Below are 21,445 nucleotides of genomic sequence, written 5' to 3'. Positions count from 1 at the left end.
AGATAAATTTTCCTTCTTTCAAGCACTTAATGTGCAGTCTCATACTGCAGACAATTCCACAGAAAGGTCCTTTCCAAAAGCAGTACCAAGGCAGGATGTTCCTATGATAACACAGTTTGTAAAAGCAACAATAACAAGACTCACACAATCATCTTTGTGATGGAACAGGTTACATTTAACAGGATTATATCTCGGCTTAACTCTACTTGATACCAACTGAGGAGCCTGAATAAGCTGGTAGATATCTAGATTATATGCATGAGGAGATGCAGATTTCTTGATTTTAGTTGCTGCTGATGAAAGGACAGATATAATTTTATAGTAAAGGCATGAAGTATTAAAGTATTAAGTAATAAGACTTAGGAACCAAAACTGTACACTAGTAAGAAAGTCAGCTATCAAAAGTGAATGACAACACCATTAAGACTTCAGGCAAGTCCTTGGGAATAACCTATGCAGGAAAAAAGTTGGAAGAGAAAGAGGAGACATAGCTTCATTGAATTCTTCAAACCTTATTACTGAAGGGGTAGCCACAGAGAAGACTACTTTCAGAGAGCTGGAAGAGCACATACCTTACTATAGATTTAACGAGTGACTTCCCTCCAAGACAGATACCTGAATGCTAGTACAAAAGCCCATCTTTAAAGCTAAGCTCATTATGGCCCACACATGTTTGGAAGAGGGACAGAGAAGTGCAAAGGGGGACAGAAGAGCAGGCAAAATAGAATCAGATTAAACTTCATTAAATGGAGCTCTCAGGTGTACCAAGAGACATCATTCAGATGTAAAATTATAGAATAGGCAGGCACATCACAAATATACTTCCTGGATAAGTAGAAAATTCCTACTGAGAAAGTAGGAAATGCCATGATTGGTAACAGAAAAAGTTAAACAGGAAAAGGTGTTGGTGAATCTACCTCTGGTTGTAGAGCAGTATCTACTCCTTATCTGTCTTAAAAGTTCAAGAATTCTAGTGACTCAAAAGCTTTTTTTGGACAGGGTGGGAGGTTTTGGTTGGGATTTTTTGTTTTGTTTTGGTTTAGTTTTTTTGGTTTTGTTTGGGTGGTTGTTGGTGTGGTTGGTTTTTATTTGGGGCTTCTGTTTTTTTGTTTGTTTTGTGGTTGGGGGTGTGTGTTTGGGTTTTTTTATTTGTTTGGGTTTTTGGAGGTAGGGGTTTTTGTTGGTGGGTTTTGGTTGGGTTTTTTTGTTTGGTTGTTTTTGTTGTTGTTGGTTGGTTGGGTTTTTTAAACACAGACCAAGAACCCATATCTGGCAGAGAAGAAAGTCATTGCAGGGAAGAACTTCCCATTTCTCTTGACCTGGAGAAAATCCTTGTTATCCACTGATCTTCCAAAAGAGGGTATAATATTCCAAGCATCACACTGCTTGAATATATATAGTGAAGCTCAAGGCACTCCTCTCTGAATGAGCTTAGTTACTTCCATCCTAATTTGGACTCTAATAAGACATGTGTCCTTCTTCCCAACAATTCTACTATTTTTGGGACCCTTCTCATAAGACCAATACAGAACTATTTAGCCTGCTAGTCCCAAAAGACTCATCTAAATATTTGGAGGCTCTGACAAAGCCTCCTCCAGCATAACCTGATATTGATAGCCTTTGCTATCGGCCAGCTGAGCCAACAGCAGCCGCAAAACTGCATGCCTTTCTTGGCATACAGAGAATGAGAACATAATTTATAGTGACAGATATTAGTATCTACCAAAATAATCTTGACATGAAAAGAGGTCCAGTAACTTCAATACCCAAATTCCTTAGAATATGAGTGCTCAGTGGGCCACTCTTGGTAAGCAGAACTGGTGCTACAGGATGAACCAAAAACTAGATTAAGGCACCCAACGCCAGTTTGTCAGACATAAAAGGTGTTGGCTGTCAAGATCTAGCACAGCTGTTTGCCTGATAAGAGGCAAGACAGGAATACAGGTGTAAAGAAGAAAGTAGAAGGCTGGATATCAGAAAGCTAAAGGTTAGCTGCAAAGGGTCCTTCCAGAATGGCAACAGGAATGGTCAATTTTGCATGGAGTACTGACAAGACAGACAGGCACCACAGAGGAAACTAACTCAATATTCTGTTTTGGTAATCAGTTACAGAAAGAATGTAAATTAAAAAAAAAAAAAAAAATTACTAAAACCTTTAGAAAAAGAATGAGGGGTTGTGTTAAAAAAATCTGTTCTTTTATGGGACCCATATGGATAGTCAAAACTATCCTCCGTTAGAGAAAGGGGCAGATATCTATCTCTAACAGAAATGCCAAAAGATCTGAAACCCCTTGGATGTGTAGTTATGAAACCACAGTATTTTTTTTAAAATTCTAGAGTAGGAAGAGGAGAAGAGCTACCATTTTGATGTTATCAACCTAGACAGAGCCATGAAACAGCAAACTTAGCACCAAAATTAGAAGGGATCTACTGGTTAGTAGATCTAGTCCTAACTAACTGGTTAGTTAGGAAAAACTGTACCAAAACAAATGGTGTGAAAGTTAGTACCAAGGACGTAAAAAAAGACAGGGAATGTGGAGCTTAAAAATGCAAGTTCTCAGCCTCCACTAACAGACTGCATCTGGGGGAAAAAATCAGAACACTGAGCCCTTATGAAGCCTCATGACTTGAATGGACACCGGCAGTTTTGTGCAAACCTCTTCCCAGCTTCCCCCAGAACTCTCCCCTCCAGCTCCTAAGCCTTGTGCCGCTGTAGAGCTACCCCAGCCTGCACTGTGTAGGGGGACTTTGTTCAATCCAGCTAAAACTATCTCAGGAGGACAGGTGTGACACTAGGCAACTGGCCTCCCCCAATTACGATATGACCCTACTAGCTTCAGCAGAAAGAAGGGAGAGGGGGGAAACTCTATACCCCATACTAGTAAGAACCAAGAGAATTAGAAGTTCTGTACATTCCCTTAGGATGGTTTCAGATTCATTAAATGACTGTACAGGGCGCAGCTTCTCTCTGGGAAAGTTTTTAGGATAACAACCACCAAAGGGGAAATAAATGGACACAGGTTTAAAGACAGTTACACAGAAAGGCAGATCAAAGTTTATACTGTAGTTATTTTCACTGAATATTTTTATTATATTCATACTTTGTTATTCTAGCTGTCATAATTGGACAATACAGCCCCTCCAAATTCCAGTGTTCAGTTTATTTGAAAACACTATATATGTGCAAATAAGTCCCATGTTCAAACTACTGTATCTTACTTCACTCTGTACCTCAAAGAAAATTAATTCTTAGAGATACACAGTACTAAAGCTTAAAATCACTGAAATCGTGGCTTTTCACAATAATAAGCAGCTTCCCCAGCTTCTCATGGTCAACGTACACATACCAGGAGTATACTACAGCATATATGTTCCCTGCTTTTTGGTGTATTTTACAGTCATTGAAAAATAAAAAGACAATTCCCTATTTCATTTATTACACAGTAAATATACACTTGGGAGGAAGAAGAGGAAGAAGTGAAATTATGCAAGCATAGCTAGGTTTCAGTTTAAATCCAGCCTTTATATTAGCCCACACGAGGTTGGGGTGGGGCTGTGGACAAAACAGTAAAGAAAATGTTAGACAAACCCCTCAGATTTCCCACTGTCTCATCTTCCAAAAAGAACATCTCTTTAGCACAGGCTGAATGTTAATTATCTATAACAGTCCAAAAAGTCAAAATAAGAACAGGCCATATGAATATACTGTAGCAATGAATAAACTGACTAGGTTACCACCAGGGTGAACACAGAAAATCCATACTGACCTTCCAATATCAACACTGAAGTTCTACTCCAGTTAATAGAAAAAAGTACATGTACAACTTTTATCACAACAGTTGTCACTCGCAGTCAATGACACTTGAAATACACATCTGCTTAACAGTCTTGCTAGACTTAAATCTAACATAGTAGGTAGTATGCTTCAAAAAGACCCAAATCTTAACAGAAATGGCCATACATTTCTTAACGCAAATGCCACTAGATACCCAAATCAACACAGTTAAAATATTACCTGGGTCATTATGTGAGTGAGGCACGACAAAAACTTGAAGCAGTTCATTGTCCCATTCATTTTCATTGTATGTGATATCAAATCCTTGTTTCCACACGCCACCATCTGGATTATCGAAAGGAAGAATGTCATAGACATCCAACATCTAAAAAAGGATAAAACATAGATAAAACATGAATTCACAAAAACAGTTCTGCTCTTAAAAACTTAAGCTGTTTTCATCAAATATGGGTCAGTTTGTTCATTACACAGGGAGAGATGACGTGTCGAATACAAAACTGACAAATGAGATTAAGTTTCAAGACACACTAGGACACCCAAGGCACAGCCAGCAGGAAGCAGAGCATTTGACAGACCCTTTTCAGAGGAAACAAATTGATTAGATAAAGGGTAGGAATAAGAGCCATAAGTCACAAAAATTATACCAGCTCACAATGGCATTGGGGCTGGAGGGTAGGGAGAGAACTATACAGAACCGCACAACACACTAAATAGGGGAATGCAGAAGATTAAGAGGTCAAACTAAGCAAGCAGTAAGAAGAGATGACAACATGAGAGAGATTGAGGCAGAAGTGGTGGACTTGACAGTGCTAGGTTAACAGCTGGACTCAATGATCTTAAAGGTCTTTTCCAATGTAAACAATTTTATGATTCTAAAAGTCAAACTCACAAAAGGGAACTAAAAGAAAGTACCAAGGAAAAACGTTATAGCAATTGGCTACAGTTCTGAACAAAGCTCCTTATATATTTACTGTTGCTCAGTACACTAATTATACGAAGGACATATTTCATTTGTTAATGCAAAAAAGTTACAGGTTATTAAAGCAATTCTAAAGTTACTTTCACAAGTTCCTATGAAATTTTGATACCACCAGATAGCTTTAAATAGAATCTCCTCATGTAAGTTTAGACCAATGTCACCATATCCAACTTTTTTTTGGTTGGTTGGTTGGTTGTTTTGTAATGCTCTGGTTTGCTTTTAGGAAAGAAGGTAAACTTGATGAGCATAAATTATCATCTGGACAAGCCTTTTACTGGCACTAGAGTTTAAAAAACTTAAATTAAACTTTAGTTTGGTTCTAACCCCATGTTAAAATACAATTCTACACCTCACAAGCTTTCTTCAGCAAACATTTCACTTCCACAAAAATAGCATATAGGAGTCATTTACTATAGGAACACCACAGAAATTATAATTTGCTGGGGTAAGCTGCTTTCTGTCCTATTATGAAACTGGAGAAAAACGTAGACATCTGAAACAAACAACCAACTAAAGAAATTAAGGCCTTGTGATGGGTTGACCTTGGCTGACTGGCTGCTAAAACAGCCCACCATCCCAGCCGCTCTCCCACTCCCCCTCCTGAACAGGACAGGAAAAGAAATGAGATTAAAAGCTCATGGGTCAAGATAAAGACAAGGAGATCCCTTACCAATTACCATCACAGACAAAACAGACCTGACGTGGGGAACGTTAATTTATTGCCAATTAAAATAACAGTTGGACAGTGAGAAACAAAGACAAAACTAAAACACCATCTCCCCACCCCTCTTCTAGCCCGGTTCAACTTCACTCCTTCATTCCCAACTCCTCTATGTCCCCCTGCCCCAAGTGGTGCACAGGTACAGGGCTTGCACTCAGTCCATAATGGTTTCTCCCTCTCACTCCTCCTCCTTCCTCACACTTTTTGCCTGCTCCAGCATGGGGTCCCTTCCACAAGCTACAGCCCTTTATAAACTGCTCCAGCATGGGATCCTCTCCACAGGCTACAGTCTGTCAGGAACTCCTCCAGTTTGGATCCCCCATGGGACACAGTTCCTTCTGAAAATATCCATCTGCGCTGGCATGGGGTCGTCCATGGACTGCAGGGAAATACTTGCTCCACAGCGGTCTCCTCAGCCTGCTCCACTAGCTAGAGCACCTTCTCCCTTTCCTCCTTTGGTGTTCACAGTGTTGTCTCTCCCACCTTTTATTTTTTATCTTATACCTCACTACCATGCAGCATTTTCCCCCTTCTTAAAACAGATACTCTCAGAGGTGCCACCACGTTTCCTGATGGAGGACTCAGCTGTGTACTGTGGTGGGTCTGTTTTGGAGCTGGCTGAAATGGCTGTGTCTGGCATGGGGCAGCACAGGCCTCTCCTCACAGACACCACCCCTGGAGCCCCCCACTGCCACCACCTAGGCACCTGCACCCAGTACATTCCACCCTCACCTCTGTGAAACACATATTTAAGAACAGTTGGTAATATGCACGTTCATCACACACTCTTCACAAACTTCACTTACATGTACAAGAAAAAAAATCCCATACCAAAATCAAAATGACATAACACTGAAAAAGTGGAAAATTTTCATGCACAATAAAACTCCACCCCTTGTCCCTTCACCTCATTACAACAACAAAAGAACCCCCCCAGTTATTTCACTCTGGCAATCTCTAATCCACGTTTAGGTCACTACCATTCCCAGTTCCTGATCTCTCATTCCTTAAGCCCCAGGTTGGGTACCAAAAAGGACCACAGTGGATCAACCTTGCTGGGTTGGTGTCTGGCAGCCAGCCAAGGTCAAACCACCACAGGCCTTTAGCTTAAGATACAAAGTGATATAAGTAATGTTAGATGTGAATACAAGCCACTGTAAGCCTCTGTTGGGACTACAATATCCATATGCTAGATACCTATGGCCTGTATGAGATCATCTTGTCATGCTACTACTCCACCAGGACTGCTTCCACCTTTGGACAATACCGCCTAATGAAAAATACAGGTGCAATACTTCCAGATATATGCACTCTGTATGCCAGCTTGATGGGACCAAATAAGGTCCCATTGAATAAGGGTTAGCATATTTTCTTTCTTTTCTAAAATTTGATATTGAGGACCTGTAATTCTGCAAAATGCAACCTTCTAAAGAAAACTAAGTGCATAGTCTGTAAATTTGCCAGTTACAAATGAGTGAACTTAAGACTGATAAACTGTTTTGACATTTCAATCATGAACACACATTTATTTAAAAAGGAACAATTCATGGAATTGCCCACATTCCTATGACTTTTTCTCATGGGTGCAGCCTGCATTTCAGAAGCAACTTTTTTTGCAGTCTGCAAGATACCAATTTTTACAGTCCATAACATACATAATTTTTTCCCCTAACATCTATTACCTTACAATTATCTCCAACCATGCTCCCATGATTATGAGCTCAAGAGCTGGAAACTGCAATTCAGGAAATAGATCTCAGAATCTTAATCAACAGTTGTCTGAAATAACTGGCTCAATGACATGACCCATCATCTAGAGAGATTTGCTGCCTGCCAGGGGCTCAGATCGAGGAACAGTCAAAGCTTGTCCAACCCACAGACTACTACCCCTTCTTGTACTTCCATGTGGGCACCAATGATACTGTCAGGGGCAAACTGGACTGCATCAAAAGTGACTACAGAGCTCTGGGGGTAGAAATTAAGGTCATGGAGGCCCAGGTGGTGTCCTTTTCAATTCCACCAGTTAGGGGTAGGGGTGCGAGAGGAAGGCATGGACAGCACAGGTTGATAATTGGCAGCAGAGCTTGTGTTGGCAACAGGTTTTGGGGTTCTATGACCATGGGACCCTATTTGCAGATCAGTGTCTGTTTAGGAGAGACAAAATCCAACTCACTAAGTGGGGCAAAGGTATCTTTGCCAGGCAGATGGGTGACCTGTTAAAGAGACCTTTCAGCTAGAAATAAAGTGGGAGGGAGAGAGTTACCAGCAGCCCTGTGAAGGAGTGATAGACAGGAGTGATGTTACATGAAACAATTTTAAAAAAAAATTTTTTTTAAATAAACAAAACTGGGCTTAAGCAGGGTCACCTCCAGTGTTTGCATGTAAGCAAAGAAGTGCCTACAGGCAATTACAGATAAATGCCCAAAAGTCTTTCTGGGAAATCAGAATGCCAGGGTGCCTCTCTAAGTACACTAATGTACACATCATGGGGAATAAAGGTGATGAGTTAGAGATCTGTGTACAACTGCAAGCCTGGTCTGGTCAGAATTCTGGAGACATTGTGGGATGACTCCAATGACTGTATAGTCGCAACGGAGGGATACAAGCTCTGAGGAAAGACAGGCCAGCATTATGAAGAGGGAGAACTGGGCTTTGTGTGAGAGAACCGCTGGTGTGCATGGAACTTTGCCTGTGCATGGATGAGAAGCCAACTGAGAGCTTATGGGCAAGGACTAAAAAGTAGACCAATATGGGTGACATTGTAGTGGGTGTCCGCTATAGGCCACCTACCCAGGAATAACAAGTGGATGAGGCCCTCCAACAGACAGATAGGAGCAGCCTCGCATTTGCAGGACCTGGTCATCATGAAGAACTTCAACAACCGTGTCACGTGCTGGATGGACAACACAGCAGGGCATAAGCAATCCAGGAGGTTCCTGGAGTACATCAGTGACAAATTCCTAACCCAAGTGATACCGGAGCCAGTGAGGAGTGGTGCTCTGCTTGACCTCATACTTGCCAGTGAGGAGGGATGCACTGGGGCTTTGAACATCAAAGGCAGTCTTGGCTGCAGTGACCATGAGAGAGCAGAGTTCAGGATCCTGAGGATGAACAAGAGCAAAAAGCAAGATCACATCACTGGTCTTCAGGAGATCAGACTTTGGCCTTTTTGCCTGGAAGACTTCCACAGAATAAGACCCTGGAGGGAAAATGGGCCCAAGAGATCTGGCTAATATTCAAGGATGACCTCCTCAAAGCTCAAGAGTGATTTACCCCAACAAAGAGGAAGTCCCGCAAAAACACCAGCAGGCCTGCATGGTTGAACAAGGAGCTCCTGGACAAACCCAAACACAAAAAGTAGACCTACAGAGAGGGGAAGCAGAGAGGCAATGTGGGAGGAATACAGAAACATTGTCCGAGCATCCAGGGATGAAGTTAGGAAAGCTAAAGCCCAAATGGAATTGAATCCAGTCAGGGATGTCAAAGACAACAAGAAGAGCTTCTGTAAGTAGACAGGTGACAAAAGGAAGGGCAGAGCCTGCTGCTGAATGAGGCAGGGGACCTGGTGACACACTACACAGAAAAGGCTGAGGTACTGAACATCATCTTCACCTCAGTCTTTAGTAGCAAGACCAGCCTTCAGGAATCTCAGGCACCAGAGACCAGGGAGGAAGTCTGGAGCAAGCAAAATGCGCCCTTGGTGGAAAAGGGCCAGGTCAGGAAATACTTGAACAAAATGGACTTATGTAAGTCCATGGGCCCTGATGGGATGCATCCAAAAGTACTGAGGGAGCTGGCTGATGTCACTGCAAGGCCACTCTCAATAACCTTTGAATGATCACGGTGATTAGAAGTGGCCAAGGACTGGAGGAAAGCAATGTCACTCATATCTTCAAGAAAGGCAAGAAGGAGGACTGAGGGAATCATGCTGGTCAGCCTCACCTTGATCCCTGGGAAGGTGGTGGAGCAGCTAATCCTGGAAACCATTTCCAGGCATATGAAGGACAAGACAGTCATCACAAGTAGTCAGCATGGATTCACCAAGGACAAGTCATGCCTGACGAACTGGAGAAACTGCTATGATGAAATGACTGGCCCAGTAGATGAGGATAGTGCAGTGGATATGGTCTACTTTGACTTCTGTAAGGCTTTCAGCACTGCCTCCTGTGAGATCCTCATGCAGAAACTGTTAACGTATGGGCTGGATGAGCAGAAAGTGAGATGGACCAAAAACCAGCTGAACGGCCAGGCCCAGAGAGAGGTGATCAGTGGCATGAATTCGAGCTGGAGTCAGTAATATGGGGTCCAATCCTGTTTAACATCTTCCTTAATGATTTGATGATGGAGCAGAGTGCACCCTCAGCAATTTACAGATGACACCAAACTGGGAGGAGGGGCCAAAATACCAGAGGATCGTGCCGCCATCCAGAGGGACCTGGACAGGCTGGAGAAATGGGCTGACAGGAACCTCATGCAGTTCAACAAGTGCAAAGTCCTGCACCTGGGGAGAAACAACCCAGGCACCAGTACAGGTTGGGGGCCACACAGCTGGAAAGCAGCTTGGCAGAAAATGCCCTGGGGGTCCTGGTGGACACCAAATTGAACGTGAAGACAGCAGTGTGCCCTTGCAGCAAAGGCCAGTGGCATCCTGGGTTGCATTATGGAGGACTGCTGTCAGCAGGTCAAGGGGGGTGACCCTTCCCCTCTGCTCAGCACTGGTGAGGCCACACCTGGAGCACTGTATCCAGTTCTGAGCTCCCCAGTACAAGACAGACATGGACACACTGGAGAGAGTCCAGCAAAGGGCCACTAAGATGATGAAAGGACTGGAGCACCTCTCACATGAGGAAAGGCTGAGAGAACTGGAACTGTTTAGCCTAGAGAAGGCTTACAGGGATGTTATCAATATGTACAAATACCTGAAGGGAGAGTGCAAAGGAGCTAATTTCTTTTCAGTGGTGTCCATTGACAGGACAAGAAGCAACAGGCAGAAACTAAAACACAGGAGGTTCCTCCTGAACTTCAGGAAACACTTTTTCCCTGTGAGGGTGACCGAGCACTGGCACAGGTTGCCCAGAGGTTGTGCAATCTCCATCCTTGGACATATTTAAAAGCCAACTGGACATGGTCCTGGGCAACTGGCTGTAGGTGGCCCTGTTTGAGTAGGTCAGATGTCCTCCAGAGGTCCCCGCCAACCTCAACCATTGACTCATTCTGTGCTTTGAATGTTAATCAGAGGCAGTTAAAAAAAGCCAAGAACAAAATTCTGATTTAGAAACTTCCACTGGAATAAACTGAAGACCAATCAGGCTGAAATCATTGCATTTATGCCAAGACACCCCAGAGGCATATGTCAAGTCATTTTTATCTTTCATATAACACCATTCTCAGTAAGAATAGTGCAAAGCATTAATTACAAATTACATCATCACTTGACCAGTTACATGACTGCAAGTGAAGAGTAAGTTCCAAGTACCTAGTCAGTATGAAGCAAAAAAAGGTAAAGACAAGTATTTCCTGGACATATTTCAATTTCATTTCTCAGTGTAAAACACTGGTATAGTAAGCAAGGACTTTGTAGAAACAGTAGACAAACAGAAATTCAAAAAGGGTGCTGCCTGTCTCTATAGCTTTTCAACTAAAACATTTGAAAATTTACCAGTTGTCTTTTTTTCTATATGTGCTAATTTTTTGTCTATACTGAGGGACTCAAAGTGCTGAAGTAATGCAAGTCTTGGGCAAACATCACATTTACCCGAGTGAACGCTAAACTACTGCACAGAAGAAATAAAACCATAGTTTGTGCTTCAGACCACTTTAAAGGGTGATTCATGCCTCATTTTTAAAAGGAGCAACATTACTAAGCACAATATTAGATGCTTCAGTCATTGAAAGCGACAAGAGAGAAGACACCTCTCGATGCTACTTAAAAGACCTTCCAAATCAGCATGATGGCTGTTGAGAATTCCATCTCTGAGCACAAATTCCAGATACTTCTTGAACTACCAACCTAAAAGTGTCAGGTCATAACCACATTTAATCCAGAGTTCTTTTTTTTGTTGTTGTGGTTTTATTTTGGTTGGTTTTGTTTGTTTGTTTTATTACCTAGCTCTATTTTTATCTTTTGAAAAAAGTACACATTAGCCTTTTATTTAATTTGAATTTCATGAATTCTCAATTCAGCGTTATTTTCAATGGCCAGGTCTGTTACCATTTCCTACCTCCTTAGAAACACCACAAATAACAAAGTATATGATTTTTTTATTTATAATTCTTCCATGAAAAAAAATCCTTTAGCTATCCTATCCAAAATCTTTTGGGTCTCATGCTATCAGTAACTTGTTTTGTCCAATTTATGCAAAGAAAATATATCTTTCTGAGTAGCAAGTCCTGGTAATATTCCTCACTGAAATATCACAAAGGTTTTTAATCCATATTTGAATCCATTCTTACAATGCTTTCTCCATTATGGGAGACAATAATGAATTCCCATAATTTATTCAGTGAAGCCTCTTTTGCCTTCATTCTCTAAAGTGATTTTTATCCAAATACTATGTCTCACCTATACTAGCTCTTACTTCTTTCTAGTCTCTCATGTCATTCTTATACATCCACTTAAAAGACAAACATTGAAAAAGTAGGGTCCAAATCTGTGGGTTTAAGTTAATATTTATGAACAGCAGGTAATTAACACTTACAGGCTGGTTTAGAATTTAAAATAAAATTAAAGAAAAAGAAAACAATGCTCCAAATAATCTCAGAATTTCTCAGTCTTAAAAATATCTAGAAGAAAAATAAACTACAGTTGCAAAATACATCAGGCTTAGTGAAGTATTAGATAGTAAAACCATATTCAAATATAGTAACTTAGATCAGCTCGTTAACGTGCTGTTACAGGAATTCTGCTCAAGTCAAGGTCTCAGATTCCCTAACTGAAATGCGGGTCAGATTCACAGGGTGAGGAACTGTATATAGAAGCAGTATTAAAGTGACTTAAAGGATGATGGCAGATAACCTGCTGAGTACAAGGTACTTAATGCAATGACACAGAGAACATTAAAGCCCTCCCTCCCTGTGCAAGGCAAGGAAAGAAAGTGTATGAGAACAGTATTAAGAAGATTCCCTGATACACTTGTCACTTAAGTACATGCATATAACCTTAATGGTAAGGAAAATTATCAAAAAGCCGCGTAGCTACTACAGCCTACCATTAGGCAAGTAGGTACATTAGCTCACAGTAGGTACACATTCTGCCATTCTGCAAATGCAAAGCAAAACATGACAACAGTATAAGAAAACATGTTTTACTTACCATTCATAACAGGTTAATGTGTCCAAGAATTTAAGCCAACACATTTTACCTCAAAAATTCACAATTCACGTTTACTATAACTTATTTCTAATGCACCTAAAAAAGCACATATGGTAACAGACTGTAGAAGGAATAACCTGTTAACAATTCAGTAACTTGTAAACATGTAATCATAGGTTCACATGCTTTACTTTCCTGCACAGAAGTCTTAATGTATATTAGAAACACAGTCATATATTGACTTTAAAAAAAACTACCTTCTCTGTAAAAGACATATTAAGGTGGTGCCTATCCCTGAAGAGCTTAAAGGCATTATGAATCATACATCAGAGGTTACAATTGTTCTAATATGTGTACTTATTCATCTTAAATCCACTGTCTGTCTTCTGCACTAAAAATACTTTCACTCTAGAATAAGAAAGCTGGACTTCAAAATTTAATCTTTGCTTTAGAGTACTATGAATATTTATGGAACTCCCCTGAGACTCCCAAAACCAGTACAGATCACAAACTTCACAGAGTATTCTCAGTGCTCCTGAAACACTCCATTAAAACTGAATATGTGAGTCCATGAACTCACAAGCATCACCAAAGAGCAAAATAAATTCAACTTGAAGTGTTTGACTTAAAAAAAATTCAGCCTCCCCAGTTCATGCCAACCAGTCACCATGGCATATATCCCTCCTTATTATACTCCTGATCAAAGTGCCTATACAAACTGGAGACACAGAAGAATGCCCAAAATACAGAAGCTGCATTCAAAAGAGCACACTACCGATTTTTTGTTATTATTAGTCCTTGACCATTCTTTGCCTCCCCCTCAAGACCCATCTACACATATATTCCTAAAACATAAACCCTATTTAAATCAAGACTATCCATTATTTCCAGTTTATTTGTCATCAATTTTAGAACAATTTCAGGAAACTGAAGGAGACTTTCTTATAAATTCTTCCCAAAGAACTCAGATTACTGTCCAGTACTATCAGAAATATAATCACTGGATTTCATTTGGGGTTTTTAAACAAATTTTACGCACTCTGAAATGCTGGCTCTTCATAATCACTACTCAATTTCTAGACAGTTTAAAAAAGGTAAAAAGGAGCAGTTTCATAACATCTGTTAAACACAACAGTCATTTGAACAATTCTATTATGTCTTAGATGAGGAGCTTAGTACCAAGCTTTTACCAGTAATTAGACGTCTGCAGAATTAAAAAGCAATGGCAGCTACAACTCCAGCAGAATAAGAGAGAAAGACATACTGCTTACCTGTACACCTGAAGCATGGCTTCCACTTTTTGTAGCAAACAAACAATCCTCAGAATCAACTACAAGTGAAACTGAAGCAGATGGAAAAAGCTCAGAGACAGATCCTTGACTGAAGTTTATAGCCTCTGGATTTTTTTGACCATCCTTTACTGATTCACTCAGATTGATTACAGAATCTCGTATGTTTGAAATAATCTCATTATTTTCTGCCAATAGGCGTTCTAAGTGATCTATTTTTTCTTGCAATATTGAAAGCTGGCCCTGTAAAAAAAAAGGTAAACTTAATTATTTCTCAGACCAATTCTTGACAGAATTAAAAAAAAAAAAACACAAAACAAATCTCACAGTAGTGTATGACCACACAAAAAATAATCAAACAAATCTTTATTCTATATTTTATGTAAAGACAGACTAATAAGAAATTGAACCAACATATGAAATCCTCTCCTTTCAGGATAAGGGTAAAGAACAGAAGTTACATTTTCCACTATGAACTTGAATTCACAGCACAAGATTTCATCAGTGATACAAAGATATTCCTAAAAGGACACACAGTTTCAAGTACCAATTATGCCAACTTCTACTTTTTTCATGCCTATCACAGATTTGCAAAAATCTGATCTTTTCATTTATCATCACATCAGAACATTAAAAGGAAAGCCAATTTTTAGAAGGCAGCCACATGATGGAATTAACAGGTTGTACACTTTTTTAGGTTTTTCCTGTTCATGCAAAATATTTCAGTAAACACTGAATTTTTTATTTTCAGTGAAATTTGAAGAGAAATTAACAAAAGCACTTAATAGGGTTAACAGATCCCTTAACAGCTTGATCATAGTAATAATCTGTATAATTAGACCATTACAAACACCAAGATACTCCTGTAAAAGACAGCTCAAACTGACACCATTTTCACTTAGAAGGTCATATTCAGTTGTCAGACAACAGGATTTTGTAGACGATTGTAGTGTGCACCACAAGAGGAAGGATATAGGATAACATCAACGTGAATTGAAAGAAGTCAAGGTATCTCCCAAAGCAACTTGGAAGGAGAGACAGATACCACAAGGCAATTTAATAGCATCTAATCACTGTATTGTTGGAATACAGGAGGGAACATAGCAGAACAAGATACCTGGAAATGCTACTGCCCTTTCATGTACTAGCCATTCCTTCCAAACGCCTTTTTTTTTCAGGCATGAATGGGTTAGCTTTTACAGAAACACATGAGGCCAGATTATTTAACGTGTTTTTAGGGATATTTCATCTGAACAGTGATTTTTTTTTTCCTCTCCTCAGACTGACTTCAACCTAACAATAGTAAGAAAAGATGGAGAGCAAAGAGCAAGTCACTTCCTATTATTAGAGTTGTGGTCAGACCCCAAAATATACAATGTATGATTAAGGTTTTTTCCCAAGTTGTCATTAAAACAAAACCCACTGCAGATTCAGGTATTTACAGTTTACCTATTACATTCAACACAAATAACTGATGCAGTAAATATCTACTCTGTGACCTATGATTTTAATGACAAGTAGAACTTTTTCCTAGCACCAAAGCTTTATTTTCCAAGTAAAATAGAATAATATTAGAAACAACATCTGTACATGACACATTTTCCCTCCCTTTGACAATAATTTGCTTTAGGTCTTTGCATTTTCCTTTTAAAGAACAAATTGCTTTCCTCAAATGCCAAGTTAATTCCTACTTATTTAGTTAGCTTGTAGTTTGCAAAGGATTAAACCTCCTTTCTAAATTGTGATATGCACTTTCTTTTAAATTCTGTTCACTCTGAGAAGTATGCAGGAATAAAAAAACCACCCCTTACCAACAGATATCGATCAGCCTTTTGGGTTCTACTGAATTGTCATTCCTATCATTCTATCTTTACAGAAGTTCTTTGTAATTCTGCAGAAGATAGATTTTAATGTTTTTTTAACCTGTAAGTTTGTTCTCTTATTTTCTGGGCTGTGTAAAGCACTGACCCACTGCTTTGGGGTTTTTCTCTTAGCTTGATACACCCTGAAAACAGTAACAGGTTTTAAAATGCAATACAGGCAAACAGTTATTGCTTCCCAAAAGAGAAAAATATGTTTTGACAACAGATTCAGATTAGGCCAAGAGAGATGTAAAACCAACATCCTAGAATCTCAACAGTTTAAGGACAAATACTAGAAGCTTATGAATAGACGAACTGGAAAAAACAGGAAATCAATACGCAGATGATGGGATGCTGGAAAGAAAAAACTGTAGTCCCATGCCCCCTGGTGGCACGAAAGAAACAACCAGACTGAAATCTTTCAAATGTTGCATTAAAGATAGCATGTACACATTTCTCTGTAAAATTAGTATTTTCCCTTTCACCATCTGTGACGTTTTAAAAGAAAGGCAGGCTTCCCTACTCAGAAATCTAATAGCCTATTATGCCACTCACTCTAGAAATAATATACATAAAATAATACTGATTAGGTCTTTACAGGCTGCCCAACATAGCCCCGATCTTTAGATTCCTAAGAAGCTAAAGAATAGCTACCATCTATACAAATTATTACCTGCTTCACTGCACATGACTATAGTTCAAAGTTACTAAGCGTGTAAGCAGCTAAAATGCTGTTCACACCTATCCCACCACTGTATATGTTGTCTCTACAACTGTAAAAACAAACAACTGTTTAAAATTTCTAATTCACGTATGTTCTGAAATATTTTACCTATTCCTACAAGAAAAGTTTTATATTGCTTAGCAATAACCTGCCAACTACCTGGTGATAGATTACAACACCAATATGCCTTGTGTCATCTAGCCAAGTGTAGTCTCTCCAGCACTGCACAATAACAAATGGAGCTGGGGGCGGGGAGGACCACACAACACACATACATATATTAAGAAAACCACCAAGTATGTGTTTAGACTGATCCTTCCATCAGCATATACAGCCAAATTCTAGCACTCAGATACAAACTTCCAATTTGGAAGTCATGTCATATTTCATATGTCTAAGATGGGCATTTCATTTAACTTATTGTACTTTAAACCTGCAAATATCTGCAATGAGTTCTACGACTTCACTGTTTATTACGTGAAAAATCACTTTTCTTTGTAAGCTAAGTCCCCTGCTTCCTTGTCATGAGAATTAGTAATTTGTTCCCTGATCATCTTCACATCACAATTTTATACCAATATCAATGTGAAACAGGACAGTACAGTGAGGTCACTCTAAAAATGCTTCATCTTATTATTAGTAACAGACATTGATTTACTAGTAAAACAGATTAGAAGCATGTTACAGGGGGCATTAAACAGGTCTAATTAAAACATAAAACTCACATTACTAAAAAAGTACTCTTAACAGTGTTTTGGTTTAAACTAGGTTTGAAAATTTTCCACACATTTGAGGGTAAGTGAGGGGGAATTTTATTTTTTTATCTGAGCAGAGATGCACCAATGAACCAATTCTGCCTGAAATTTTGTAGTCAACATGGCTTTATAAATACTGGATAGCAAAATTTGGCCAGCTGCATAATTCATAAGTGTCAGCAGACTTCATCCTGAGTTTATGGTATCAAGTCTTCTCAGAAAAGAAACAATCCTGATCAAAGACTGAGCACAGAAAACTGGAGGTATGCTGTCTGGATAAGTATGTCTTAGCCCAAGTGAACGTCATTGAAAGATGCCCTGTTAACCTACATACTTGTTTTAATATACGGAAATGCCATGTAAAGTTATGTGAATCACTTGGCCTATACAAGGTATATAACAACTTGTATACTATATACCAGTATATAACAAGTTTAATACAACTTTGGTATAAACTTCTTTCTTTTTTCTCTGCCTTTATATATTGATAAGATTATGCAGATAAAGATTTTATTAAAAAGCAAGAAAGCCAACCCTGCTGTTACTCTACAGCAAAGCAATTATTTTTACAAGTGCGAATAAACAACAAATCCAACAGTACCAAAAGTAGGTACAGCTGCATTGGTAGAAGAATGGCATCAGGTGAGCAGCACATCTGTTCACCATCCCCATGGGTGCACAGGGTTGGTCTGAACCAACAAAATCTTCCCATGTGAGGACAGCACAGATGAGCACACCTTCCTCCCATTTGGAAGAAAAACTGTCCATACCTGCTAGCTGCACTGAGCAACCTGCCATTTCCACCACATGAACCAGCTACGTAAACAGTTCCTTATGCTTCAGTCATTCTGAACCCTTCAGCAGTTTTCATGCCCCAAATACTTCAGAGCAGTCTGCCTTCCCACTGCCCTCTGCTTGTACTTCTTTTGCTTCTGACACTGGTCTGATCTGTAGCCCAGACCTTCTCCAGAAAAGAGCCTACTGCCACGCAGCACAAGGAGGGAAGTCCAGTAACAGCAAAAGTTCAAGCTGCTTTATGCTGGGGAAGTGGAGAATAGACAGATTCTCCCACCTAAACATTGTACATTGCAGAAAGGATATTAGTTGCAACTTCCATTTCATCAGTGAATGTTCACTCCTTCTCTAAATGCAGTTGCTTTCAACAGGCCACTAAATCATTTCATCAGGAAAAAGACAGCTAGCTCAAACAATTAAAATGAAAGTATGACAGGTCCACAGATGAGGAAAGCTCATGGAAACAGGCAGGCAGAGGAGAAATCCATATTAGAGATTTCTGAGGTTAGGTCAGCTGGAACTTATTATTTGTAACCAAACTCAGCCAACAACCACTAAGTGCTTGGTTCAAAACAAGCCAGAGCCCATTCTCTCGCTCACCCACATGAACAAGCAGGAGACCACAAAAGAGCTGGCAGTGTCCTGTGTAGGAGGCTCTGGTGCACCAATGAGCTGTGGTGAAGAAAGCAAGAGTGCTGCAATAAACTGAATTCTCCAGGGGATGTGGAATTCAAGTCAAGATCATTGCCTATTCAGATTTATAGCAGTAAGCAGTGAGGAAGCCAGACTCAAAAAGTTGCATCTTCCAGCTGCATTGAATGGAGTCATCTATAATATTTTTCTGCACCAGTGCTGTGAGTAACTATTTCCAGGTACATCTTCACAAATCAGGTACTAACTTCACTAAAATCTTGATATGAACCTCTGATCAGGTGCCAGCATGCCAAGATGGTAAGACCAGAAAGCATTCTCTGTTCACTGTTAGAGTACTGTACAGAGCATACTAAATGTAGAATTAAATAGTCACCTCCTGTACAGAAAAAGCAAGCAGGTAATAGTTAAAAATGCAACCTGATGTAGCATCAAAGTTTAATATTTGAGCGCACTGTTTCAGCATGTATTCACATTGCAAGGTAGGATACAGAACAAAAAAAAAAAGCATCAATCAAAAGGACAAGTCAAGGTTTAAAGGCTTTATTAATCTGGGCAGAAGGCTTATGTGCATTTGTGATGATGAAAATTACACAAACAGCCTTGGTTAATAATTTCCTACCTTTAAAGTACCAGTCAAAACAAGCTCACTTTACAAAAGCAATGGAATTATTCTGAATTAACTGAACTACAAAGCAAGTCTGTTGTCTTAAAAAATGAGAAAGTTCTACTCCAAAGATGTAGCAGCCTGCCAAATAGATTCTAAGAAGCTGATAGACTTCCACATTCTGTTTTACCAGAGGCAGCAATAACAGGAGTGTTTAATGTACTACTATCCTAGACTTAAGTTTCATGTAATTTACAGAGACAAAAATAAGGCATGCTGTTAGGGATTATTTTGACACCATCATCAGTGATCTGAAGGGAAAGAGAAAGAAAAGGGAGATGGAGACAAATCTAGAAATATTCCCTGTTCAAAGTCAATTAATCTGAAAAATATTCACTGCTACTCTGGCTGATATATTTCAGGTTCATTTCCTTTCTTATTCCCCTCCCTGGCATATACTGAATCTTTATTTAAACAGCTAGCAGTACAAAACCGAAGCACAGCTTATATGGCATTAAGAGTATGAGCATTTTAATAATGTTTATTTTTATTTGAACAAGTCAAAACTTAAAATAAAAAAACATGTCAGACAAAGAAAAGGTCAAGTAAGAGCAAACTAGGAAACTTTCTCTCTCCGTTCAGTTTGTACAGTTTAAGTTAGGCATTGACTTTAGGTATCAGAAGGAATTGCTCATTTATAGGTGATGTTGTGTTACTACTTTTCTGAAAAATACATCTCACTCCACATTTTGGACCAGATTGAAGACTGTAATTGAAGGAGGCTATTAGCTTCTGCTTGACTGCTGCTTAGCCAAAACTTTACACAAAATTTGCAAGCAATTAAGACAAATACACTCTGTGAACCTTAGGAAGTATGAAGAATTGTTACTGACCTGTAGTAAAGTTCACAAAGATGGCCCCTCCTCCTTTACAACATACTAGAAGCTCAGCAGAATAAATCCTAAATTTTCATTATCTTACACTCAAGATCATTCCCATGACACTCAAAGGCTTTTAGATTGTGAACTTACTAAGTGGTGTTAATAAGGCTTGCTTTTTTCTTTTTTTTTTTTTAAGTCAACATGTTTCAAATCCAGTAAAATCATGATTCCTTCTGTGGATTTCTTCACTCAATATTTAATCTTCTCTGACATGCAACTCAAGAATGCTACTAAAAGTCACTGTATCCACAATTCTTCAGTGCTCAGCATTCAGAAAATGACAACTTCAAAATTATGTACAACCTTAATTGCCACTATTCACATTTTAGAATAAAGCAAACATTTCTTAAATACCTGATCATGATGCTTCCAACACTTCTGCATACAGAAGTCCTATTCCTTCTTGTACAACATTTGTCTGAGAGCTAAACAAGCTCATAAAAATATACCGATTACTAAGAATACTCAGCAACAAAATTGTGTATTTATAGTCCATGTATAGTCCATTGATCTCAGCCACTTCATCGCAGCAAAGCATCTAGCAAAACTCTAGCTGGAAAAGTTTGTTTATAGTATCAGGAGCGATTTCAGAACAGGAAGGGTACAGGCCCACCAACACTGGAGGGAGCTGAGGTTTGCACTGCACAGAACTGGGGCATGGTAACTACCAAGCATGAGCAGATATGCCATAGTTACAGGCACCTAATGGAGACTCAGGACTGAGTGAAGGTAGTGCTTCCTTACAGTAGGGGAAGTACTACCTCAGCAGTACTTCAGAGTATAGTTCACAAGGCACCTTTAACACACAGATTCAGAGAACTGCTGGTGTTTCTGCCATCTATTTGTTCCCAATTTCCTAGTATTACTGCTACACCCTAGCATGATTCATATTTTGGCCAGGTGGTACTAACATCAAATTATTGGCAAGCTCAGATGAAATAACACTCCATACTGCAATAATCACTGCTTGTGCCATTTGTGCAGAAGTATTTGATGCACTGTGTAGATGCCTT

General features: G+C 39.4%; 1 protein-coding gene across 1 annotated transcript in view; it reads right to left on the bottom strand.

Moving 5' to 3' along the window:
* The window catches only part of MAN2A1 (mannosidase alpha class 2A member 1), a 124,429-nt gene that overhangs the window by 97,648 nt on the left and 5,336 nt on the right, over positions 1 to 21,445 (bottom strand). The window contains exons 2-3 of the mRNA XM_064438904.1: positions 14,080 to 14,340; positions 4,016 to 4,160 (exon numbers count right to left, since the gene is read on the bottom strand). Of these exons, the coding sequence (XP_064294974.1) occupies positions 4,016 to 4,160; positions 14,080 to 14,340 (406 nt within the window). The remainder of the gene's footprint in view (positions 1 to 4,015; positions 4,161 to 14,079; positions 14,341 to 21,445) is intronic.

This window comes from Phalacrocorax carbo, chromosome Z, assembly GCF_963921805.1.
Source record: "Phalacrocorax carbo chromosome Z, bPhaCar2.1, whole genome shotgun sequence".
In the NCBI taxonomy this organism is placed as follows: Eukaryota; Metazoa; Chordata; class Aves; order Suliformes; family Phalacrocoracidae; genus Phalacrocorax; species Phalacrocorax carbo.
Note: the sequence above shows the minus strand (reverse complement) of the source record. Positions and strands in the feature narration are given on the sequence as shown.